At 36.3% G+C, this 20,896-nt stretch overlaps 4 protein-coding genes across 5 annotated transcripts; 2 read left to right on the plus strand and 2 right to left on the minus strand.

The window, feature by feature from the left end:
* LOC18768326 (V-type proton ATPase 16 kDa proteolipid subunit) lies at positions 2,730-5,560 on the minus strand. Its single transcript, XM_007200325.2, has 3 exons — positions 5,342-5,560; positions 4,503-4,788; positions 2,730-3,172 (listed from the first exon to the last, which is right to left on the minus strand). The coding sequence occupies exons 1-3, from the start codon at positions 5,421-5,423 to the stop codon at positions 3,040-3,042; spliced, it is 501 nt and encodes a 166-aa protein (XP_007200387.1). The 5' UTR covers positions 5,424-5,560; the 3' UTR covers positions 2,730-3,039.
* LOC18766617 (50S ribosomal protein L28, chloroplastic) lies at positions 7,174-9,469 on the plus strand. The gene is made up of 2 exons (XM_020571007.1): positions 7,174-7,221; positions 9,224-9,469. Exons 1-2 carry the CDS (start codon positions 7,174-7,176, stop codon positions 9,467-9,469), a joined length of 294 nt encoding a protein of 97 aa, XP_020426596.1.
* LOC18768305 (NADP-dependent D-sorbitol-6-phosphate dehydrogenase) lies at positions 15,246-17,718 on the plus strand. The gene is made up of 6 exons (XM_007200397.2): positions 15,246-15,508; positions 16,103-16,197; positions 16,297-16,414; positions 16,590-16,722; positions 16,847-17,066; positions 17,219-17,718. Exons 1-6 carry the CDS (start codon positions 15,373-15,375, stop codon positions 17,447-17,449), a joined length of 933 nt encoding a protein of 310 aa, XP_007200459.1. The 5' UTR covers positions 15,246-15,372; the 3' UTR covers positions 17,450-17,718.
* Positions 17,691-20,896, minus strand: LOC18766685 (polyprenol reductase 2). 2 transcript variants are annotated; one of them, XM_007200320.2, is made up of 7 exons: positions 20,378-20,871; positions 19,599-19,933; positions 18,848-19,082; positions 18,478-18,576; positions 18,287-18,358; positions 18,023-18,155; positions 17,691-17,891 (listed from the first exon to the last, which is right to left on the minus strand). In XM_007200320.2, exons 1-6 carry the CDS (start codon positions 20,531-20,533, stop codon positions 18,051-18,053), a joined length of 1,002 nt encoding a protein of 333 aa, XP_007200382.1. In that variant the 5' UTR covers positions 20,534-20,871; the 3' UTR covers positions 17,691-17,891; positions 18,023-18,050. The 2 variants fall into 2 exon arrangements, with proteins under 2 accessions (XP_007200382.1, XP_020425781.1); XM_020570192.1 differs by lacking the exon at positions 17,691-17,891 and having other exon boundaries at positions 17,931-18,155; positions 20,378-20,896.

The raw sequence follows: 20,896 nt of genomic DNA on the forward strand, positions 1-20,896 counted from the left end.
TATATTTGTGACCCATGATAAGGTGGCTAAAAACACTATTAGGCCATCTCTAACCCAAAGAGTAAAAATTCAAATTTTAAGTTTTGAGTCCAAAATTCATCTCCAGGTACCTATGTATTTTGAGGTGTGGAAATTTGAGATGGGTGGAATTCAGCGGAACTCCAGTTTGGGTTTTGCTAGGACTGGAAATTTTTTGTGGACCCCAACTCAGGTTGCACAGCCCACGTGAAGAGGAAAAATGGAGTGAGCCCCGCGTGCCAGAAAGTTGCTGCTTTCTCTTTGCTTTAGCATTACAAGTGGTAGCTCACCATTTGTAGCTGTTGTTTCTTTCATTTTATTTATTTATTAAACTTGCAACTTAAAGTTGCTCTGTTTTGCGAAATAAAAAATAAAAAATTTAAGTTGATGTGCTATTTTTTTTTTTGGTACTTAAAAGTGAAATTATATTATGTTTTGAATTTTGAATTTTGAATTTTTTAAAGTAAAATTAAATCAAGAATGTTGAAACAAAAATAATGTCAAGAAAAATTAACGACAAAAAGAAAAGAAAAAAAATTATTTTAAAACAATTTAAATAAAGTTACAAATTTAAATTGGAGGAGAAAACAATTTGAGTCCTAAAAATACATGAATAGTTGTATTTTAGAGATGAAAATTTGAGTTTAACCTCAACATGGTTGGAGATGGTCTTAGTATCGTATCACATACATAGTTATTGGTGCTCATTATACTATTAGGCAATAATAGTGTTTTTAACCATCTCATTTGTGTCACCGATGTCAGCAACTAATACTGTTATTTTCTTGTAGTGTGCATTGCAACAAATTTTTTTTTTTTTTTTTTATAAAAAAAATAGTAATTTTCCTATGAATGTAGTTATTAGGTTTTACTTTAATATGTACGGAACTAAGATCCCAAGGTATCTCATTTGTAATGTATTCCTTAAACCCAAAGAAAAAACCTTTTTTCAAACAATATACATAGTACTAATCCTAATTCCAATTTATTCAGTTTATTTTTAGCTAGCAAAAATATATAATAAAAAAAATCACTTCTTTTCTTTTGGTAATTAATAATAATTAATGTGGAGCCTGTGCATTTAGCCAAAGTATTACTGAAAAACATGGCACACAGCCTATTATTATCTGCAATTTGTCAGGAGGTGACGAGAGGATTCTACTGGATGTGTTCATGGTCGTCTCTGTGGGTTCCAATTTCCAACAATTACTTGCTTTGTCCAACAATGACCTAATTTTTTCAGGTCAAGAAACCCCACGATTTATTTTATTAATTACTTACCCACTACCTCATGATTCGATGGTGCATTCAAATTGTTATCTCTAATAAGTACATATCTTCACATGCATCACATCTCACCTTGACAAAATTGTCAATTTTCCAATAAGTGATGACGAAAAGTTATATATATACATTTTTATTTTAAAAAAGTTGGTGTGTCGTGTATGAATTTAAAGTATAATAAATATGTCGGTGAATATAGTTCAGTTGATTGAACTCTTCTATTCGTTTATGCAGATAAAAATTTAAAACCTCAAACACTCGATGAATATTTGTGTAAATTAATTTTCAAAATCAGTTATAGTAAAGAAAAAGTATTTATTAATAGTTGCATGAGCCATAATTGGACTTCAAAACAATTACATAAGCTCCCATTTTCCTATGCAGGAAGACAAGTCAAACCCAATCAACTCATGTACTCAACTGCTACAAGCCCAGGAGGGGGGCCTGCCTGCCTAGTCATGCAGAAAATAATTGAACCCCTTCTGATGGATGGGGGAGTTACAAAAAAGATCACAGGCTGTGCCCTTTTTAAGATGCATGAGATGTATTATGTACTAAAGAGTACCCAAACTTCAAGTTAGGAAAGGCCTCACACATCGACCTAACCATTTACCAGCCAAACTTTGCAAGAGCTTCACATACATTTGGTACCTTTAGGCCAGCTTTTGGGTTAGGAATGGTGAATTTTCAAGCTTAATACGTAGACAATAGATATTGGAAAACGTAGAGCACGTGTGATCGTTGGACTTTTACGTGGGCTAACCTGCTCTGATACCATGAAGAAAGTTGAGGTTCTACTTTAAAACCAATTGGCAATAGGGGGAGTAGCCCAACACCTTATAAATCCTGACTAGATCCTTTAACTTTTCAATGTGGGACATTTCACCTTCACATTCACACACCTTGTCCCCGTAAACCCATTATAAGATTCACCTTTACTACTCAACATGAGATGTCCCAAATTGCATTCTACAAGCCCAACTACGACTCAACCATCAAAGAAGTTATTTTACTCAAATATGGTCTTGTAGGTTCCAACAATTACTAGCTTTGTTTTAGAACCGTTCTAAAACCCTTACGAAGGCCAACTATTTTGTTCCAATCAATTACTACATGTTTGTACCAAATTTCCACAACCCTTATGAACGCCAACTGATATCTTTTAAATTTTTCTTTGTAATAGGTTTTTGCTATACTTTCAATTTCAAGACAATTTCATTGCTGTCCTCATGATTGAATAATATCAAAAGAATAAAGCAACTCCAACAAAATAAAAAGGAGGAAAAAACAACAGAAAAACAAGAAGTTATAATAAAAGGTTTATTTCCTTTAACCGTCACTATAATCTCTTGTTTATTTTTGTTTATTTTGTTTTTCTTTTTGCAATGATTCGATGAACGCATTATGACTAACAAGTAATTGAGATGTACCACAACCAGCCTCCTATGGATAATTGGTGGATGAATAAGATCATACATGCACTAGATTTAGAATCATAAAAAATATAGCAGTTCATAGTTCTGGTGGAAGAATACATAAACGTATTTAAAAACCTGCTTAGAAAGATTTTATTCTGTTGATAAACTCAATCCTACTACTACAAGGCACAGTCGTTACTTTCACAAACATAATCTGTACGAACCAGCAAGCACGGCCCAACGACCAACCAGAGATCAGCCAAAAGTTTTCCCTTTCAAGTGCCATTAATAAGCAATAAAGAATATTAGACTGCATGGTTTAGTCTGCTCTGGATTGGCCTGATCGGGAAGACAAGATGATGCCGACAATGAGGCCATAGAGGGCCAGTGCTTCAGCAAAGATGAGAATGAGGATCATCCCAACAAAGAGTTTTGGCTGCTGTGCATTAGCTCTGCAAAAGAGGCTCAGTTATTCCAGAGGTGCACAACTTCATTGAAATTAGGCCGATACGATGTAGAGACCATGGAGCATTATCAATCTCAAATCATGTAGAGAGCATCCAATGGAGAAATTATGGGAATATCTATCAAGCACAACAAGATAATGACTTCTAATTATTAAAATGTTTCCCCTCTCAAGCGACAAACACGAGCCTGACATAACCCATGAAAACTTGCTGGGCAATCTTTCATCTTTACTCCTTTTGACCCATGCTGCCAAATTATAGTCAAACAACATGCTGGTTGTCTAACCAAATAATAGTAATTCTAAGCTCTAAAGTAAACTACCATTAAAGGGTCCTGCAACTGACATTTTCATTTTAAATGCGACCACTACAATTGAGACATTAGGATAATAATCAGGCCAGTGTGGATTATAGTTATAGGCTACAGCCAAACACCAAACTAATTGCAAGCTCTAAATTAAAACCACTTTCAATAGTTGTTCCTGAGAATGATTTTTTTGTTTTTCATGACAAACAGACATTGACAATTGTCTCATTTGCAGGGCAACGGGGAAAACTACCCTTGCCATGGACTATAACTTTCACACTGCCACAAACATTTAAAGATTTCTTGGCCCTTGCATAGTTTATAATGTTTTCACTATCCATTGCCAGACCAATACCTTTATCTTTAATTTTAGTTCTTGAATCTATCAGACCAATGGCTTTAACTTACTATCCTTGTCTAGGAATTTAACTTTTCATATTGCAATAAAAACTAGCAGATATATCTTCCTTTGGATTTTCTAATTTACAATGGTTTTGCTGATCCTCTATCACACCAATTGGTTTTCCCTTGATTTCAGTCTTGTTAGAAAATTCTGGCTTGCATATCAATAATTTGGGATTTAGATTGAGAGGTGAAGTATTTCAGTTCGAAATGACAGTCAATAAGAATAGCTGACGGCCAAACTCTGTAATAAGCAGTTTCTGTAAGAAACATTTAAAAGAAGCGGAGAGAGAAAGACCAGTATTTCCATTTCTGCAATTAGATCAATTTTGTTTACTACTCAAAAGAATGTTCAAGGACAAATATGGCTGCCCTACATATGTTGTGAATGGATCTCAGTTTCTACGGTTTTGGATCCTGCCTTTGATAAGAAAGACAGAACTAATCTAAAAGAGAAAGAAAAGGAGTACTGACTCGTATAGCATCCACTTCAATGACATTTTTTTATCATACACGTTACCATACAACAAACATACCAAAACAGCAGCAGACAACATGAAACAATTATGTGCATGCCTATGCGCTCAAAAGAACATAAAATCATACCTTACACCAGCATCACCAACTATACCAATTGCCATTCCAGCAGAGAGCCCAGCGAGACCACAAGCAAGACCAGAAGAGAGATGTGCATAACCATCAAAAAGATAGTATGACTTGGCCTTAGGGTTAATTCCAGTACTAATGATAACAGCAATAATAAGGCCATAAATACCCAAAACTCCAGCCATAACAACAGGAACAATGGACTTCATCACCAGCTCAGGCCTCATCACCCCCATAGATGCCACACCAACACCACTCTTTGCCGTTCCATAGGCAGCTCCCATACCTAAACAAACCAATTAAACCCTCACATCAAGTACAATAAACCTTCAACGGGCATCTAACAATTTTTACAAGAATCACTAATACTAACTGTAAACCAAGCCAGATAGATCAATTAGCCTTTTTTGAGTCATTGGGTTTATGATTATTAGCAATAAAGATTCAAAATTTAATAGAGAACCATGTTAACAACTCTAGAAATCCTATCAGCAGACCACAGAAGTCGATAAACAACGAAGATTAAAATACTATGATGGCCTCATCATAACCAACTAGTAGAATAATAACCAAATTTAGCTTATTTCCAGCAAAAGATTTGTTTTTCAGGGTCCCATATGATAAATAACCCAAAATTCAACCGAGAAAACCCAAGTTAATCACAACTACAACTTCACTTAATTGCTTGTTATTATAGAAACGAAGTTCAATTGACAACCCAATGAAACAGATATTGATCAAATCCAAAGTAGATCTAAACTTTCTCGGGAACCAAACACATCGCAGAAAGCAAAAAACATAGAGACAAAAAAAGGAGTTTGAGGTTAGCGTTTGCTTACAGGAGAAGACGAGGGCTGCAGCAGCGCCGAGGAAGCCGAAGAACGGCGCCGTTTCATCACCGCTGAAGGTTGAAGATGACATTATGGAGCGTGGATCTGGGACGACGTCGTCTGGATCTCAGAATTTTGGATCTCTGGTCTCTCTTCTCTCCCCAGTGGTTGTGTTTCTCGTGCTTCCGCAAGCCAAAGTCGTCGAAAGGAATAGTCCAACTGCTTTATAAGGCCATCCCAAGTTATGGGCTAAATGTAGGTCGGGTTATAAATTTAGTCGTCTAAAATATTAATTTTTTAAAGAATAGTACAGAGTTAAATTTTTTTATCTCCAGCCATGCAGGGTTTTATTTTAGGGCTTTTCATATTTTATTATTTTGAGAAAAACTATGATACAAGACTCTATATATAACACGTATACATTGATAACATTCAAAATGACTATTTAAAAAAAAATCATAACGACTAGTTGACATTATCAATGAAGTCAACGAGCATTTAATATTGACTGTTGGATATGCAATTGCACGAGATGTTTGGCTTAGGCCAAAGCTGACCTACAATTGGCTTGGTTGGAGGGCTAAATGGCCAAATGTGGCCCTCCAAATTTGGCAAATTTTTTTTTAGCCCATGACTGGAGATAGCCTAAAGGTTGAACTGCCGAATACTCCCAAAACTATCACGCTTGTCGAAATCTCCACCCTTAATTATTTTTAGCCAATTTAGCCATTGTATTAAATTTATTTGCCAATTTCACCCATGTCGTTAGTTTTTTACAATTTCCATTCAAATCTCTGTTAAAAAAAAATACCATATTAGGCATATGCTTCACTGTTGAATTAAAAATTAATTTTTTTTCCTATGGTTCTTCAAAGAGCTTGAATGAGAAAGAAATAAAGCATTTTTGTCCATTTTGGCCTCTTTGAAAAATATTTCTCTTTCCTTTGGCCTTTTCCAAAATGTCCTTTTTTTTTTTTTTTTTTTTCTGCAGGTTGAGGATGGGTCTGTGAGTGGTGGTTAGGAAATGAGGGCAGAAGAAATCTGAATGAGGGAGAAGAAATCGGGGGAAGGTGTGCTGATTCTGGGTAAAGCTATAAACACTTATCTGCTGGTATACTTTAATGTATACTATGTTAATTTGGTAGAAAAAGGCATCATAAATTATTTCGACTTTTAATTACCATATGGAAATAACTAATTAGAACTTTTAATTATTTCAACACAATCGGGGGAGGGGGTGAAGGGGGTTCTGGTTTCTACAGGTGTAGTGTGGGAGGAGGAGGGAGTGGTTTGTAGGTGGTGGTTGGGAAATGGGGGAGAAGAAATTGGTGGGAGGTTTTCTTTTTCTTTATTTGATTTTTTTATATTTTTCTTATCAGTCAGCTAGGTGGCATCAAAATCTCCTACGACATGTGTATGGGCTTTTTTGTTCCTGCAGTTACTGCGAGCCTGGGCTACTGTAAAGAGCCAAAAGTGTGAAAATTTTCCCTGAATCTGAGTTCAAGAATTAGACCCCAAGAATGCTTCTAAAGGGTAGCTGAGCCTTAAGAAGCACCTTGGTTACTTTCACTAGCAAAACTAATAGTCGCTTACAGATAAATTATTAGCTTGGCATGAGTGAGTTATGGCATGGAAGCAAAGCAATCATGAGTTTAGCATTAAAGAGAGAGAGAGCGAGATGTGAGTTCCTATGAGAAATAGAGGTTCTAAGGAAATGGAAGGGATTCTAAGAAGATTTGTTGAAGAGAGAGAGAGATGGGGGTATATTGGGTGTGTTGAGTAGTTTCCGGCAGCTTGACGAAAACTCTGTCAAGCTTTAGAATTGTTTACCAAAAGGGAAAATGGGGAGAGATGGAAGGATGATGCTCGAAATTGCAGAGGTTTTAGAGGTGAGAGATAAAGTTTGCTCTGCAGATGAATGTTGCCTAGGATAAAAAAGAAGGAGATAGAAGGCGAGGCACTTGGGTTTGATGTTTCTAGCATTAAGAGAATAAGCTTGCTCGACTACTCTGGTTAAGTTTAATGGGTAAGAGGTACCTCCTTTTATAACAGCTGGAAGCTCCTCCTTCCCAAGAAACCCTAATGTGTTATCTCCAATTTTGCCAAGTCTCCCCTTTCATTTCTCTTCTCTCCCTTGATCCATCCAATTTTGTGAAATTCTCCTCTGCTCAGTACATAGAGACAAGATTTTTAAGAATTTAGAAGTCTTCCCGTAGCCATTCTAGTGGTTATTTCTTATCTTTGGCTATCATCTCTCCTCATTCCCTCCACAATTTCATGGCAAGATCTGGTAAAGGAAGGAGACAGGTAACTTTGGCTGGTTTGAAGGCTGCCTTTTCTCTTGCGAGAGCCAATATCCTTTGGTTTTTTGAGCGATCTGCCTTGAGGTTTGTTTTGCCCACGTGCTGGAGCCTCCCAGCAATTCACATAAAAAAACAGGTCAATTTCGGGTCAACCCGTTCTGACCCGTTTAATAAACGGGTGAGTTTCGGGTCAACCCGCTAACCCGCTATAATACCTATCTAACCCGTTTATTAAACGGGTCGTGTCACGGGTCGTGTCAACCCGTGTACAACCCGCTAAGCCGCTAAAAAATAAAGACAAATGGAGACTTCAACACACACACAAGGGGTTTCGAACCCCTCCCATCCTCATTTTCTCAAACATCTTATCCACCATGTTATAACCAACTTTGTGATTTTATGGTATGCCTTTTGATATTTATAATGTTTCTTTTCTTTTGAGTTTTCCTTGCTTTTCCGTCTCTCTTCTCCTTTTTTTTTTTCTTTTTTTTCCTTCTTTCTTCTCCTCTTTTTTTTTTTTCCTCTCTTTTCCTTTCCTCTTCTCTCCTTTTTTTTTCCTTCTCTTTAGTTTTCTCTCATCTCTCTTTTTTCTTTCTTTCTTTCCTTCAATCTTCTCTCTCTCTCTCTCTCTCTCTATTTTTTTCTTTCTTTTCCTTCTCTCTTCTCTCCTCTCTCTATCTTTTTTCTTTCTTTCTTTTCCTTATATTTTCTCTACTCTCTCTGTTTTTTTTTAATTAAAATTTTTTCGGTTGTGAGTTTTGTAACATGCATGTTATTTTTTATGAACCCGTTACACGACTCGAAACCCGCACGATAAAAGATGACCCGAACCCGACACGACACGTTTATTAAATGGGTTGGGTTCGGGTTGAGCATTCTTGACACGTTTATTATCCCGACACGACACGAACCCGACACGACACGACCCATTGCCAGCCCTAGTTAACCCATAAGGGAATGGGCTAATTTCCTAAAGTGATAAGGCTATTTTATTGAGATGATGGGCTAATTTTTCCTAAAGTATTGGGCTATTTCTCTCATTTATGCTTACCCACATATTTGGGCTCAAGAAATGCGCTTGAATTTTAGGGCTCCCAAGCAGTCCAAAACTTTCATTTTTCGGCTCATTAATGGGCCTCATGAAAGCTCGTTACCATTCATATCACAACCCACTCAACAAGCCCCAACCATTTTGCGTGGCTTGGGCCCACTCAAACTTGTAGCGTGGCTAGGTGTAATAATAATAATTTTTCGCTTGGCATTGCATGTCGCTTGGCGTGCTTGAATTTTGTCGCTTTGAAGAGGGATATGACGCTTGACGGGATAATTAGCTTGGGCTCATAAAGCTAGTGCTTATTTCAACTCTTAGCATGACAGATTGCATATTTATTTGGCATGACATGTGGATCATGACTTGTGCAAGCATGAATGATGAACTTTCGCGTGCTCCAAATCGGGTCTTTTCTTAATAAGGCATTGCATTGGGCCGGGAATTTATTTGAGCCCAACCCTGAATTTTTTAGGCCTTAACAACATGTCGTCTCAGCTGCCCAAGTCCATCTTCTCCTCTTCCCCTCCTACCCTTTAGCCTATTGTTGCCAGTAGAATTTGTCCTTCCACTGGGAAGAAATCAAATAAGGCAAACAAGATTTCCTTCTCAACTCACAAGACCAAAAAGTTTCAGTTTGTGAACCTACAATACAAGAGGGTTTGGTGGGAGGCTAGGAAGCGCTTTCTTAAACTGCGCTTGTCAACTAAAGCATTGAAAACGATAGAGAAAAACGAAATTGATGCCGTTGCCAAAAAGGCTGGGATAGATCTTCGCAAGTTATGATACTCGGGGTTATGTTGTTTTCCCCCACTTATTCTGTTGAAAGACATGCATAATCATTGTATTTTGTTATAATCAAATTAATTTTTGTTCCTATTTTACCTCAATATCTTGTTCAATATTCTAAAAAAAAAAAAAATCTTGTAAAATGTCAAATTTATCCTTATATTTGACCGGTATTTAGATGAAATTGTGAAAAAATTAACGACATAGGTGAAATTGGGAAATAAATTTAATACAAAGGCTAAATTGGCTGAAAAATTAATTTAGGGTGGAAATTTTGACAAACATAATAATTCAGTATTCAGCAATTTACCCGCTTTACAATTGGCAGACCCGACCCAGAGCAATATCCGCGTGTCGACCCGTCGACAGTTGCGTACGCTATCATTGTGCGCCCACGTTCTCAACTGTTGATCATCTTCCGTTGTCTCGATTTGGGCCGTTCAATGCGTGCTGCGTGTAGCAGATAGACGACATGTCATTTTCATCCTTTTGGCGCAATACAGCCGTTGGCTCTCCGATGGCCCAGATGGCACCGCCCTTTACACTCGATCTGAGCCCTTGTTTCAACCGAATTTTTTATTATTCAAATCATTACTCCCCTTGTGCGTATAAATATACCCCCCACAACTTTTATTTTAACTTGCTCACTGATTTCTTCAACTTGAGAGCCTCTCACTCCTACTTAAGGTAATCTCTCTCTAGTGTTATTTAATTTCAATTAGTTAGTTTTAATTAATTTAATTCTAGTTTAGTTAGTTTAATTATGAGTTTTTTTTAATTTAGAATTATTGTTTGGTTTAATTCATTGTTAGTAAAATATGAAAAGGAAAAAGTATGAATAAAATACATACATGTTTTATTCCACAAAATTTGTGAAAAGTACAAATGTAAAGTTCTGTCACTATATAATGTTTTAATATAACTTATTTACAATACATGAATTTTATATGTATTATTGAAAATTTTGTAAAAATTGCGTGTATCAAACATGAAGAATACGTATGTACATGTATTGTATATTTGATTTTAAAAAATATGTATTTCACCGTACTTGTACGGGAAATGGAAGCATTTTTGAAAAATACATACATACATATATAATACAAAAAATGCTAATTAAGTAGTTTTAATGAATTAATTTAATCATTTCGAATTTAGTTAAATAGTCTTATAATTTCCTAATTAGTTTACTTAGTTTAAGTTTTATAATTAAGTAAAATCTTGGTCTTATTTAATTAATTCAATTATTAATTAGATTTTAATTAGTGTTTATTGAGTGAATAATTAGTATTTAAATATTTTAATTAATTTCAATCTTTAAAAATTAATAAATAGTAATTAATTATATTTAATTATTTTATAGACTTTAAAAATTAATCTTTAATTTCCAAAATGATTTAAACAGTTTCAATTATTTAAAATCCTAGAAAATTATTTTAAAATAAACAAAAACATTTTAAAAATTATTTTAGTGTTCCACAAATGGTTTTTAGCCTCCAAACCCTAATTTCATGTTCCGAACCAGAAACCCTAACCGCGAACATTTTTCGAACTTATTCTAAAATCCTTTCCAAGTCTCGAACCCTAACCCTAAACTTACTCTAGGGCACTTAGGACTTGATTAGGCTTGAATACTAACTAAACTCGACCTAGGGTTTTACGATTAGGGTGAAGGAAATATTAAAACTTTAGTTTCATTGAACCACAAATGTGAGATTACATATGGTTCTAGGCAACGGAAGCAAAGATTGAATCTTTGAGTTTAAACAAAAAACTAACCCCAAGTATCTTTTAGTCGTAGTTTAGATTGTTCTACTCTAAACATTCTTGAGTTGATCACCTTGTAGGATAGGCCTTCTTTGGTTTACGAAGGAATCACCACGAGAGGTGACCTATAATTTCTCCATACCAAGGCAAGGAGGAAGATATGACGCAAGCTAAGGAGGAGCTTGATATGCTCTCACTCCCTAGCTCAAAACCCTAACTCTTCTAAAGAGACAAAGTGCATATTTATAGCCCTAAAATAAGGAGTCCAAAGTCTCCCTCTAGGTAGTAGAACCGGCCATGGGGTTCATGTTGGGCCTCTTAGGCTTATGTGGTCATCCTATTATGCCCACATGTCATACCTAGCTCAACGAGTCCAAGCCCAATGGGCCTTGAAACCGTTTTGTAGTTTAGGCCCAAATTAACCATCTAGTTCGAGGCCGTTGATTAGCTTCGGACAACCTATGAGGTGTAGCCAGTGAAATGGAAACTCTTCCTACTTATGGATTGGTCATCACATGATGTTACCAAGATCCCAAAAATTGATTGTGAAAGTTGCGAGCATATCAAATGATTTATAATATGATAATTGTTTTTTATGTGCATTGGTTTAAATGTTTTTAATGTACTACACTAAACCGAAAGTACGTTAACATTTTTATTTTCAAACCTGATCGGGGTGCTCTATGCTGTCAAATGAACGTATGTGATGCTCACCCTTATATTTTAGTGTAGATTACGTTCAGGTCGACTAACCTTGATTAGGTAGTTGGTAAATTAGGAGCCTATAAATAGTAACCATGGGAGAAGGCATGATTATTTGGGCCACAAGACGCAAATTCCATACGAGAAAGTGTGGCATGCAAATTTGGAAATTAGTCAGAATAAAAATGCTAACGAGGCTTGATCAAAGGAGAGTCCCTATATGGACTTAATGTAATCTCATATTTAATGTATAAAATGGGCCAAGCTTAACATTAATCCTTTCGCTAAGATCATCAGTTGGCAGCAAGTCCAAGTAGGGACTCACTTTAAAGCAAGTCTCGTTACCATTTTTCTTAGTTCTAATTGAGAGTAATTGTGGCCTACAAGACATACAAGTTATCAAGAAAGTTATCAAGAAAGGCTAATCTTTTGGCTCGTTTTGTAACTATTCTCCTTTTTATAATATATTTTCCTTATCTCTCTAACAAAGAAAAGCGAAATGGTTACCAAACATCTACTTTGCTTTTGAACGCAAAGGAAGCACCTTCAACCTCTCTAATCAAATACCAGATGCTCTCAGATCCCAGGTTTCATCCTTCCATTAGAGCTCTGTGAATCCTTGAGTCCCTTGGTATACCGGTCAGAATATTCATTTCGAACTCCTCCTTTCTGCATGCAGCTGCTTCCTTCTACTTGATGATGTTCTTTTTCTTTCAGATTAATATCAATACTCTAAGTCGTTTAATTATTCTTCGTAAACGCATAGAATTTAAATCAGATAGTGATCCACGTTCTTCTTATCAAGAGAACTAAAAGTGGAAACAAAGTAAATCCATTAACACAATTTTTTATTTATAATTATTTTAAGGCCTTTAATAAGAGCAAAATTTGATTTTGTTGATTTATTTTGACATGATATGATAATAAGAAACTATTAACCCAATTAAAAAAAAATGGAAACTGAGTAAATCCATGTACATGGCTTGGAATGGTAGACTCAAAACTGAGCCTATAATTATGCAGCGGCTAATACAATACAACACCTATTAAGAAGTTGAAAAGATTAATTAATCATTCTCTTTAATCTGTCAAAGTTTCGTTTCTTCATGCTTATCGATAATCTCATTCGTTTAGTGTTCGTGCTATCTTCGTATCCGTGTTGAATAACGATTAACCCTATAACTCATTAATTAACTTTATGTCAAATTTGAGTTGTGTTATCGTACCAAGCGATAAATTACCATGACACCCCTGAGAATAACGGTGAAGTTCTTGAAACTTGTGGCTCGTATTTGAATAAATCTAAACCTTTCAAAGCATGTTGTTGATAGAAATTAGAATATACCCTGTAGATATTGGAAAATGCTTCCCCAAACCTTCTGATTGTTGCTTTTGTAATAGCAACGGTTTTTCCAAACCAATAAAACAGTAAACAGATTCTCCATATTTCTCTGTCAAGGGGGGTCTTTCCACCGTTCACGTAACTTACGTCACTGTTCTAATTAGGGTTGCACATGCCTGTCGATTTTCAATTGACCAAGCCACATGCCTACCTGTCGATCGGAAAAAAAACAAAGAGATACAATTTCACCAGCCCTGATTGTATGCCCAAAAAAGAAAAAGAAAAAAAAGATTGTGTGATTAATAAGGACCACTAGGTCAATACAAGGCCACCAAGGCCTAGAAATGGTTGGTTAAAAGAGGACAAAGATTGTGCAGGGGATAAATGATAGAAGCTTGTCAAAACTTGGGCTTATTTTAGCCAGCGTTTTGGGACTTTTCGCAGCCGTATTTTTGTACTGGCTTTAGGCCAGGGTAACTCTCAGCTAGGAAGGCCCAAGAAGCAACAAAACTAGGATGAGCTAGGTTTTCACCTGACACCTGTATGCCCTAATCCCCTTTCGTTCACAAGCCCGCTAGAAGAGATTAGAGGGTACAGACAATATTTTCCAAGGCGTGGTTGGAGTGTACTTGACGTCTTATAGGTTATGGGATTGATATTTGTGTGGGTAGAAAGGAAGGAGGATGGTATATATTTAAAACGCTTTGTCTTTTATCTCATTCATGTGTGTGGCAGAGTATGGTTCAGTTCCATATATGATTGTGGTGTTGATAACGATGTCGGCATGGAGAATTTTTCATTTTCTATAGTCGGTTATAGTTGGTTATAGTCGGTTATAAGTCGATTACATGACAATTATGTTCTGTGTTATGTCTCTTGTCACATGCCTAATGCAATATGGTGAGTTCGTGTATAATTATGGTATTGATACCGAACTGGCAGTGAAAGATTTTTATTTTATTTTATATTAATTTCATACAACTATGTGTTATGTATCTCAACATCACTTAACCTAATTGGTGACGAAATATAAATATAATTTGTACACAAAGGTGATAAAAAAAAAACCTTTTCGTAGAAGAACTTTGCCTGAAGATATTATATATACAATAATGGATAGAGTCGCTCTTCTTACAAATTGAGATTAATACATCATAATTCATTATTAGAGTAATGAATTATGAATTTTGTAGTCACATAAGATCCTAGGTTTGATTCTTCCCGCTCTCAAAAACATCATAATTTGCTTACCTTATCTCATTGGGTATTGCAAAATTACATTTGATTCTCATTTATATTTTTTTTATAAAAGACCTGTGTCACGACCCAGGAGCCGCAAGCCGCCTCGTCGCTATACCCTAAAAGAAACTGGTCACTAAGGCTCTCTGCAACTACTTCTGAACCCCGAATTAGTTTACCCATGTGGAACTCAACACGCCAACCTAGACTGTTACAACCTGATTGGTTACACTTTCATTCCTTGTTTTCAGTGTTTTTTCTTTTGGGCAATAAATAAAAGATAGAGAGAAAATACATATACGACAAAGGAGAGAGAGAACGATTGGATGAAATGGAAGGCATAGATGATTGGAGGAAAGGGGAAGGAGGATGGATGAGGGAGAGAATGTGTGCACAGAATATTACCTAAAATGAAAACCAAAAACCAAAAACAAATAATTCCAAATAGCTTTCAGTTTTCCAAATTTTTTTTTAAAAAAAAACAAAAATATTATCAAACGAGCAATAAGATACCGCAACGTCAGCCCGAAAGATTATAAAGACCCATAACATCCGGACTAAAATTTAAAAAAAATCACTGTTCATTTCATTATTCATGTGGACCCAATCACCTTTTCCAACATAAAGTTTCTTTTTATTTTAGTTTATTGCATTTTATTTATTTAAATTTGCCTGCTTCCTTAATTATTTCATGCCCATGCAGCTATATAAGGTCACAAGGGGCACGAGGTTTGAGTACTCACAACACGAGAGAGAACACTGCAAATACTCATACACGAGAGAGAAGAGAGAGAGAGAGAGAGAAGAAAAAGACTGCAGAAGTCGGTTTGTGTTTGGAGAGTGAGAAAATATGTCCACCATAACTCTCAACAATGGCTTCGAGATGCCCGTCATCGGTCTCGGCCTCTGGCGTCTGGAGAAAGAAGAGCTCAGAAGTGCCATCTTAAACGCAATCAAGCTCGGATATCGCCATTTTGATGCTGCTGGTATGAACCCTTCCATCCCCTCACCTTCTTCTTATTTTCTTTCCAAGATTGACCATCTTTTCTTCATCTTTACATTAATATTCCAATATCTTGTGAATAAAGACAAATAAAAAACAAATTTTTTTCTTCTTACTGTAATAATAGCGTTGTTGAGTTGTAAAAAACAAGTTTTTTTATTTTTTATATTATATATTATATATTATATATTTATTTATTTTACAAATGATAGTTTAAATTCAAACACAAAAAAAAAAAAAAAAAAAAAAAACCGATAGTCTAAATCATTCTAAAGCTCGCTACTCTGGACAACTGACTAAACTTACATGGTACCATACCGTTGTTTGGCCGGACAAAAAAAAAAGTGCACCACCGACAACATGCCAAATTAGAATAACAAAGGTGCAGTTTGATGAGGGAAGGAAAAGAAATGAGTGGCATGCGATCGTTCCTATGTTTTTGGACCAGTCAAATGTTTGCTTCACATAGGATATAGGAAAATCCCGACCAAAACTAATATAAATTTTGTTCTTTTTGTTTTATAATTTAAAAATATTGTCACTTTTATTTGTTAACTTCTGAATATATATGCTGCAGCTCATTACAAGACTGAGATAGACGTTGGGAACGCAATTGCAGAAGCAATTCAGAGTGGGCTTGTCAAGAGGGAGGAACTTTTCATCACCTCCAAGGCCAGTAGTCTAATTGCCAATCTAATGAAGTTGCTTAATTTTAAGAGTAGTATTATTATTAGACCTTATCTGGTTATGTTCATGTGTATATAATTGCAGGTTTGGAATTCAGACCATGGGCATGTGGTTGAGGCCTGCAAAAATAGCCTGAAGAAGCTTCAGTTAGATTATCTGGATCTCTACCTTGTTCACTACCCATTAGCCACCAAGCATAGCGGTACCTCTCTCTCTCTCTCTCTCTCTCTCTCTCTCTCTCTCTCTCTCTCGTTTTCTTTCGTGATTGTGTTAGGATAATCCAATTAAAACATGACATGTGTTTAAAACCGATAAATGGTATGTTTCATCTAGATTGCAACGAATTGGTATTTGATCCATTGCTTGTGTGCTCACAGGAGTTGGTACAACTGCTAGTCTTTTGGACGAGAATAAGGTGTTGGACATAGACGTTACAGTCTCCCTGGAAACTACATGGCACGACATGGAAAAGACCGTCTCCCTCGGCCTAGTTCGTAGCATTGGTCTCAGGTGAATGTCATTGAATCAAATGATCATCGGCTCTTTTATGTCAATGTTTTTTTTTGTTTTGATGAGGAAATTTTTTTTCAATTGGTCTCGTGTCCTAACAGAAAAATGATGATATTATATGCAGCAACTACGAGCTCTTTCTGACCAGAGATTGCTTATCTTACGCCAAAATCAAGCCTCAAGTGAGCCAATTTGAAACTCACCCTTATTTCCAGCGTGAATCTCTCGTCAGATTCTGTAAGAAACATGGAGTTGTACCTATGGCCCACACCCCTCTAGGAGGTGCTACGGCTAATGTCAAAGCATTTGGTTCCATTTCACCTCTGGAAGATCCAGTTCTCATTGTAAGTATACTCTTTCTACAGATACGAACGACTGATCATGCAATCAGATGAACGTGTGATCCAGGTTCTCGTGCGATCCAGATTCTCATTCTGGCACGAGAACGTTAGGCATTCATAAAATATTTGTTCACCTATTTCTCTTACTTTGTCAGGGTCTGGCTAAAAAGTACCAAAAGAGTGTGGCCCAGATTGCTCTGAGGTGGAACATTGAGAGGGGCACACCAGTGATTCCAAAGTCCTCAAAAGTTGAGAGGTTGAAAGAGAATTTGGAAGTCCTTAACTTCAAGCTGGAGAAAGAGGACATAGAGCTGATCAATACTATAGACAAGAAATTCAGGACCACTCTACCTTCCTTATCTTGGGGAGTAGATGTTTATGCATAAACTGCATAATTCGAAACCCTCCAAGTCACTGCTTCCACATGTTCTTCAAAGGGTAACAAAAAGGGAAGCAAAACAGAAACCCTTATGAAATTTCACTTGCAATAAACTGAGCTTTATGTCCTCCAACAATGCTCATTGTATCGGTTAGTTCGAAAACTCCATAATTTTGTACATCTTTGCATTAGGCCTTGCAAAGAAAAGTCTAAATAAAATGAAGGCTGTTGTATTTGTTTGGTATTAATATTTAATAGAATGATCATTAAAGTTAATCATATGTATAGTTTGGTGTACCAATTACAGATTGCATACCTATTTGTTGCTACATGCTTCTTTAGATGAAATTGTACGGAGTATCAAGTTACAATGTACTTGCTTGTATGTCAACATCCACAGAGTTGTACATTGGAGACTTGTCAGAGGCTCTCCTATCCAACCCTTCTTTCTGTTAAACAAGAAAAAAAGTTTGGGAAGGGCATCAAAGTTTTCAATCTTTCCATCGGCTTGTTGTGGGCAGAAAAGAAGCTACCATAGTGATTGTTCAAGTGTGTATAACAAAGCTTTACGATCACTTACCTTTGCACAAGCTATTATATGTTTGCACTTAGTATACAAATGGAATAATGGCAAGCCGATTACTGGGATAATTCTTGAACTTCTTGAGGTACCACCTATGTGTTTCCGCTGCTGCAAATACCAAGTTTGACACCTGAAAGATACCCCAATGAAAGAGTAAAGTCACTATAGAGGACATCGGTCTCTTGTGCGTGTATGCACGCGAGCACTCTTCTGTATGCATGTTTATGTACATTATATTTTCAGTACAAAAAAAAATCGTACCACAAATCCAAAAAGTAACCAGATTGTGGGGTCTGTTCCTCCACTAGCAACCACAAGGCCAGTATATATAACCTTCATCATCACCAGAAAAGCAATTAACCATATAAATCAAGACTCAGGAAGAAGTTCAAAGTTAATCATGACAAAAGAATACTCCTGAGGCAGGCAGTGAAGGGAAGCATGAGACTTACTATCTCAGCCAGATAGTGTGGAGATGAAACGACTTCAAACCAATCACCATGAGGAATCACATATTCATCATTTTGTCCACTGTGTTCCCGTAATGAGCCCTGTTAAATATATTCATAAGTCAGTGGACAGCATAAAAGTGAATGCAAAGAGGATTGAAATAAGAAACAACAGATTTAAATTCCTCTAATCAGCTGTATGAAATGATTCAGTTCAGTATATATTTCTGCAGCACCTCGTGGATGTCAGGTTATTCCATTTTGTTTTATATATTTCTTCAAATTTAAACAACTTAGTATGATTTCTTAGGGCATAGAATATATGTTTACTCGAACAGCAGAAGAGAGAGTATGTGTGTGTGATGAAACATACAAGAATTGCATGGCAATTGCGCTGATGGATCCAGCCCCAAAAGAATATAACTGCACCAGTCCATTGGAGCCAACGAAGCCTCAAAAGAGAACTCACAAATTCCAACCAATCAAATTCCATGTGTTGCATAGTAGTCTTGCCTTTGACAATGAACTCAGCCACTGCATTCAATGAAAATTTATACACCTCCAGAGCATTATTGCAGCAAAGTGACAACGGTGCTGCTGTGTAGAAGCTAACATCAGAAAATAACATAAATCAGTAGAACATCTATCATGTATACAGTAAACGTGAAAGAACATGGGAAATTGACATCTGCAAAACATTTCCCATTCGAGAACAAAAAGGTTAGTCAGTTATGAGTTCCCATAAATATATGACTCCTAAATTTTACAATTATTAAAACAATATCTATTATCTAGAAGAGAGTACATCTTGCAAGAAAGAAAAAAGTTGGAGATGTTTTAACCAGGCTTAACCTATGGAAAACACAGTAGCAGTTATAGAAAATATGAATTTCAGCCAGCTTTCTTATGCTTTATCATTTGAGATTTGGTTTTCACAGCGAACAGGTATAATTTGGAAGGGGTATCTCAACTTGTATTAACAACAATACCATTAAAGATGCCGTAAATTAATGACATCTTGAAAGCAGTTGAAAAGATGCATGCTGCAAATCAATATATGTATTGCACAAAGCCAACTATCATAGCAAAAAATTGAAAGGACAAGGGTTTCTGAAATAACTTACAAGAGTCCAGTCAGATATCCGAAAATGTGCATCCGAGCAGAGGAGCTATAGTTGAATACATATATTGTCTCAAAGAGGCGCCTCAAGACTTGAACTTCCATCAATAAAAGCAGAAAGACAGAACGCCAAACGCCATATCTATAACTTATAGGAATCGAATGAGACTTATGCCATGAAAAGATGTGTGAACCTCCAGTCAATTGGCTGGGAAATGTAGGATAAACCAATGGCACTGTTTTATACGCATACATCCCAGTTGTAACAAGGAGTAGGGCTGTCCACACTACAGCCACCAGATAGAAATGGCAGAAGAACTTTTGAGGAACTGTGAACTTCTACAATACAAGAACAGGAAAATTTCTGAAGTTTGAAAATGGGAAAATTGATCATGCAAGGAACTAAAGAACAAAACTAAATAGAGAAGATTCCATTGCTGCAATTTTTTGAAAACTATATAGGCAAGAACATGAAACATTCAAACTCATAGGTCATGCTATCAACCAAGGAAATATTCCAAATTCAGAAAATCTCTGTTTGTTATGGAGAAAATGTTGGAAATGAAAAGTAAACGTGGGGAAGCCTCCTCACTTCTACTCAGCCCGGTACAAAATTCACTTAGTTAAGAGTTTACATCCTCCAAAACCCATCACAATTTAAAATTTAAACCGTTAAACTTATTTATTTTCTTCCACTTTCTCCCCAACCAAACAGACCATATACTTAAAAAGACAATCACAATCAATCAATCAATCAATCATGTTAAGCAATCAATCACTAACCTGAGAAGAAGATTTCATGATCTTCCCTCTCTTGGCAAATTCCAAAACAGCTCCATGAAATGAGCTCAGCCTAGAAGAAGGTACAGAAGCTATGAGTAGAGGCAGTATCGCTGCAATCCAAGCTGTTCTGAGCAACCCAACAAGACCCACCTCCATTTTAGCAAAAACCCAGATAGAACAGAGCTTAAAGAGTTGAAAAAGGCTAGTCTATCTGCCAAAGGAAAGCACTGGCTCAACTGGGTCTTCAAGAGCAAGCGCCTTTTTTTTTTTGTTTTTTTAGGGGGAACAGTGCATGCAATGCACATATAAAGGAAAAAACAAAGAAGAAAATCTGGAGAGAAATTTAATTTATTGTAGAAATGAATGCAATCACGAGGTGGTGGGCACGAGTCGTCCAAGTTGATGAGATACCATTACCAGGCGTGACGTGAGGTTTTGGCATAGAACTAGTCTCCGAGCTTTGCGTCTTTGCTCGTGGGAGAAGGTAAAGTTATCCAGATCAACTACAGTAAACCCCCC

Source organism: Prunus persica, chromosome G8, assembly GCF_000346465.2.
Source record: "Prunus persica cultivar Lovell chromosome G8, Prunus_persica_NCBIv2, whole genome shotgun sequence".
Classification (NCBI taxonomy): Eukaryota; Viridiplantae; Streptophyta; class Magnoliopsida; order Rosales; family Rosaceae; genus Prunus; species Prunus persica.

Coding starts and splice junctions, on each gene's coding strand:
- LOC18768326 (XM_007200325.2), bottom strand. CDS start 5,423: ATGTCATCTTCAACCTTCAGCGGTGATGAAACGGCGCCGTTCTTCGGC. Junction 4,789..5,341: donor TGCAGCCCTCGTCTTCTCCT/GTAAGCAAACGC, acceptor TGGTTTGTTTAG/GTATGGGAGCTGCCTATGGA. Junction 3,173..4,502: donor GTTGGTGATGCTGGTGTAAG/GTATGATTTTAT, acceptor CCTCTTTTGCAG/AGCTAATGCACAGCAGCCAA.
- LOC18766617 (XM_020571007.1), top strand. CDS start 7,174: ATGGGGAGAGATGGAAGGATGATGCTCGAAATTGCAGAGGTTTTAGAG. Junction 7,222..9,223: donor AAATTGCAGAGGTTTTAGAG/GTGAGAGATAAA, acceptor CCTACCCTTTAG/CCTATTGTTGCCAGTAGAAT.
- LOC18768305 (XM_007200397.2), top strand. CDS start 15,373: ATGTCCACCATAACTCTCAACAATGGCTTCGAGATGCCCGTCATCGGT. Junction 16,198..16,296: donor AACTTTTCATCACCTCCAAG/GCCAGTAGTCTA, acceptor ATATAATTGCAG/GTTTGGAATTCAGACCATGG. Junction 16,723..16,846: donor GTTCGTAGCATTGGTCTCAG/GTGAATGTCATT, acceptor TATTATATGCAG/CAACTACGAGCTCTTTCTGA.
- LOC18766685 (XM_007200320.2), bottom strand. CDS start 20,533: ATGGAGGTGGGTCTTGTTGGGTTGCTCAGAACAGCTTGGATTGCAGCG. Junction 19,083..19,598: donor GGATATCTGACTGGACTCTT/GTAAGTTATTTC, acceptor TTCTGATGTTAG/CTTCTACACAGCAGCACCGT. Junction 18,577..18,847: donor GCAATTGCCATGCAATTCTT/GTATGTTTCATC, acceptor TATATTTAACAG/GGCTCATTACGGGAACACAG.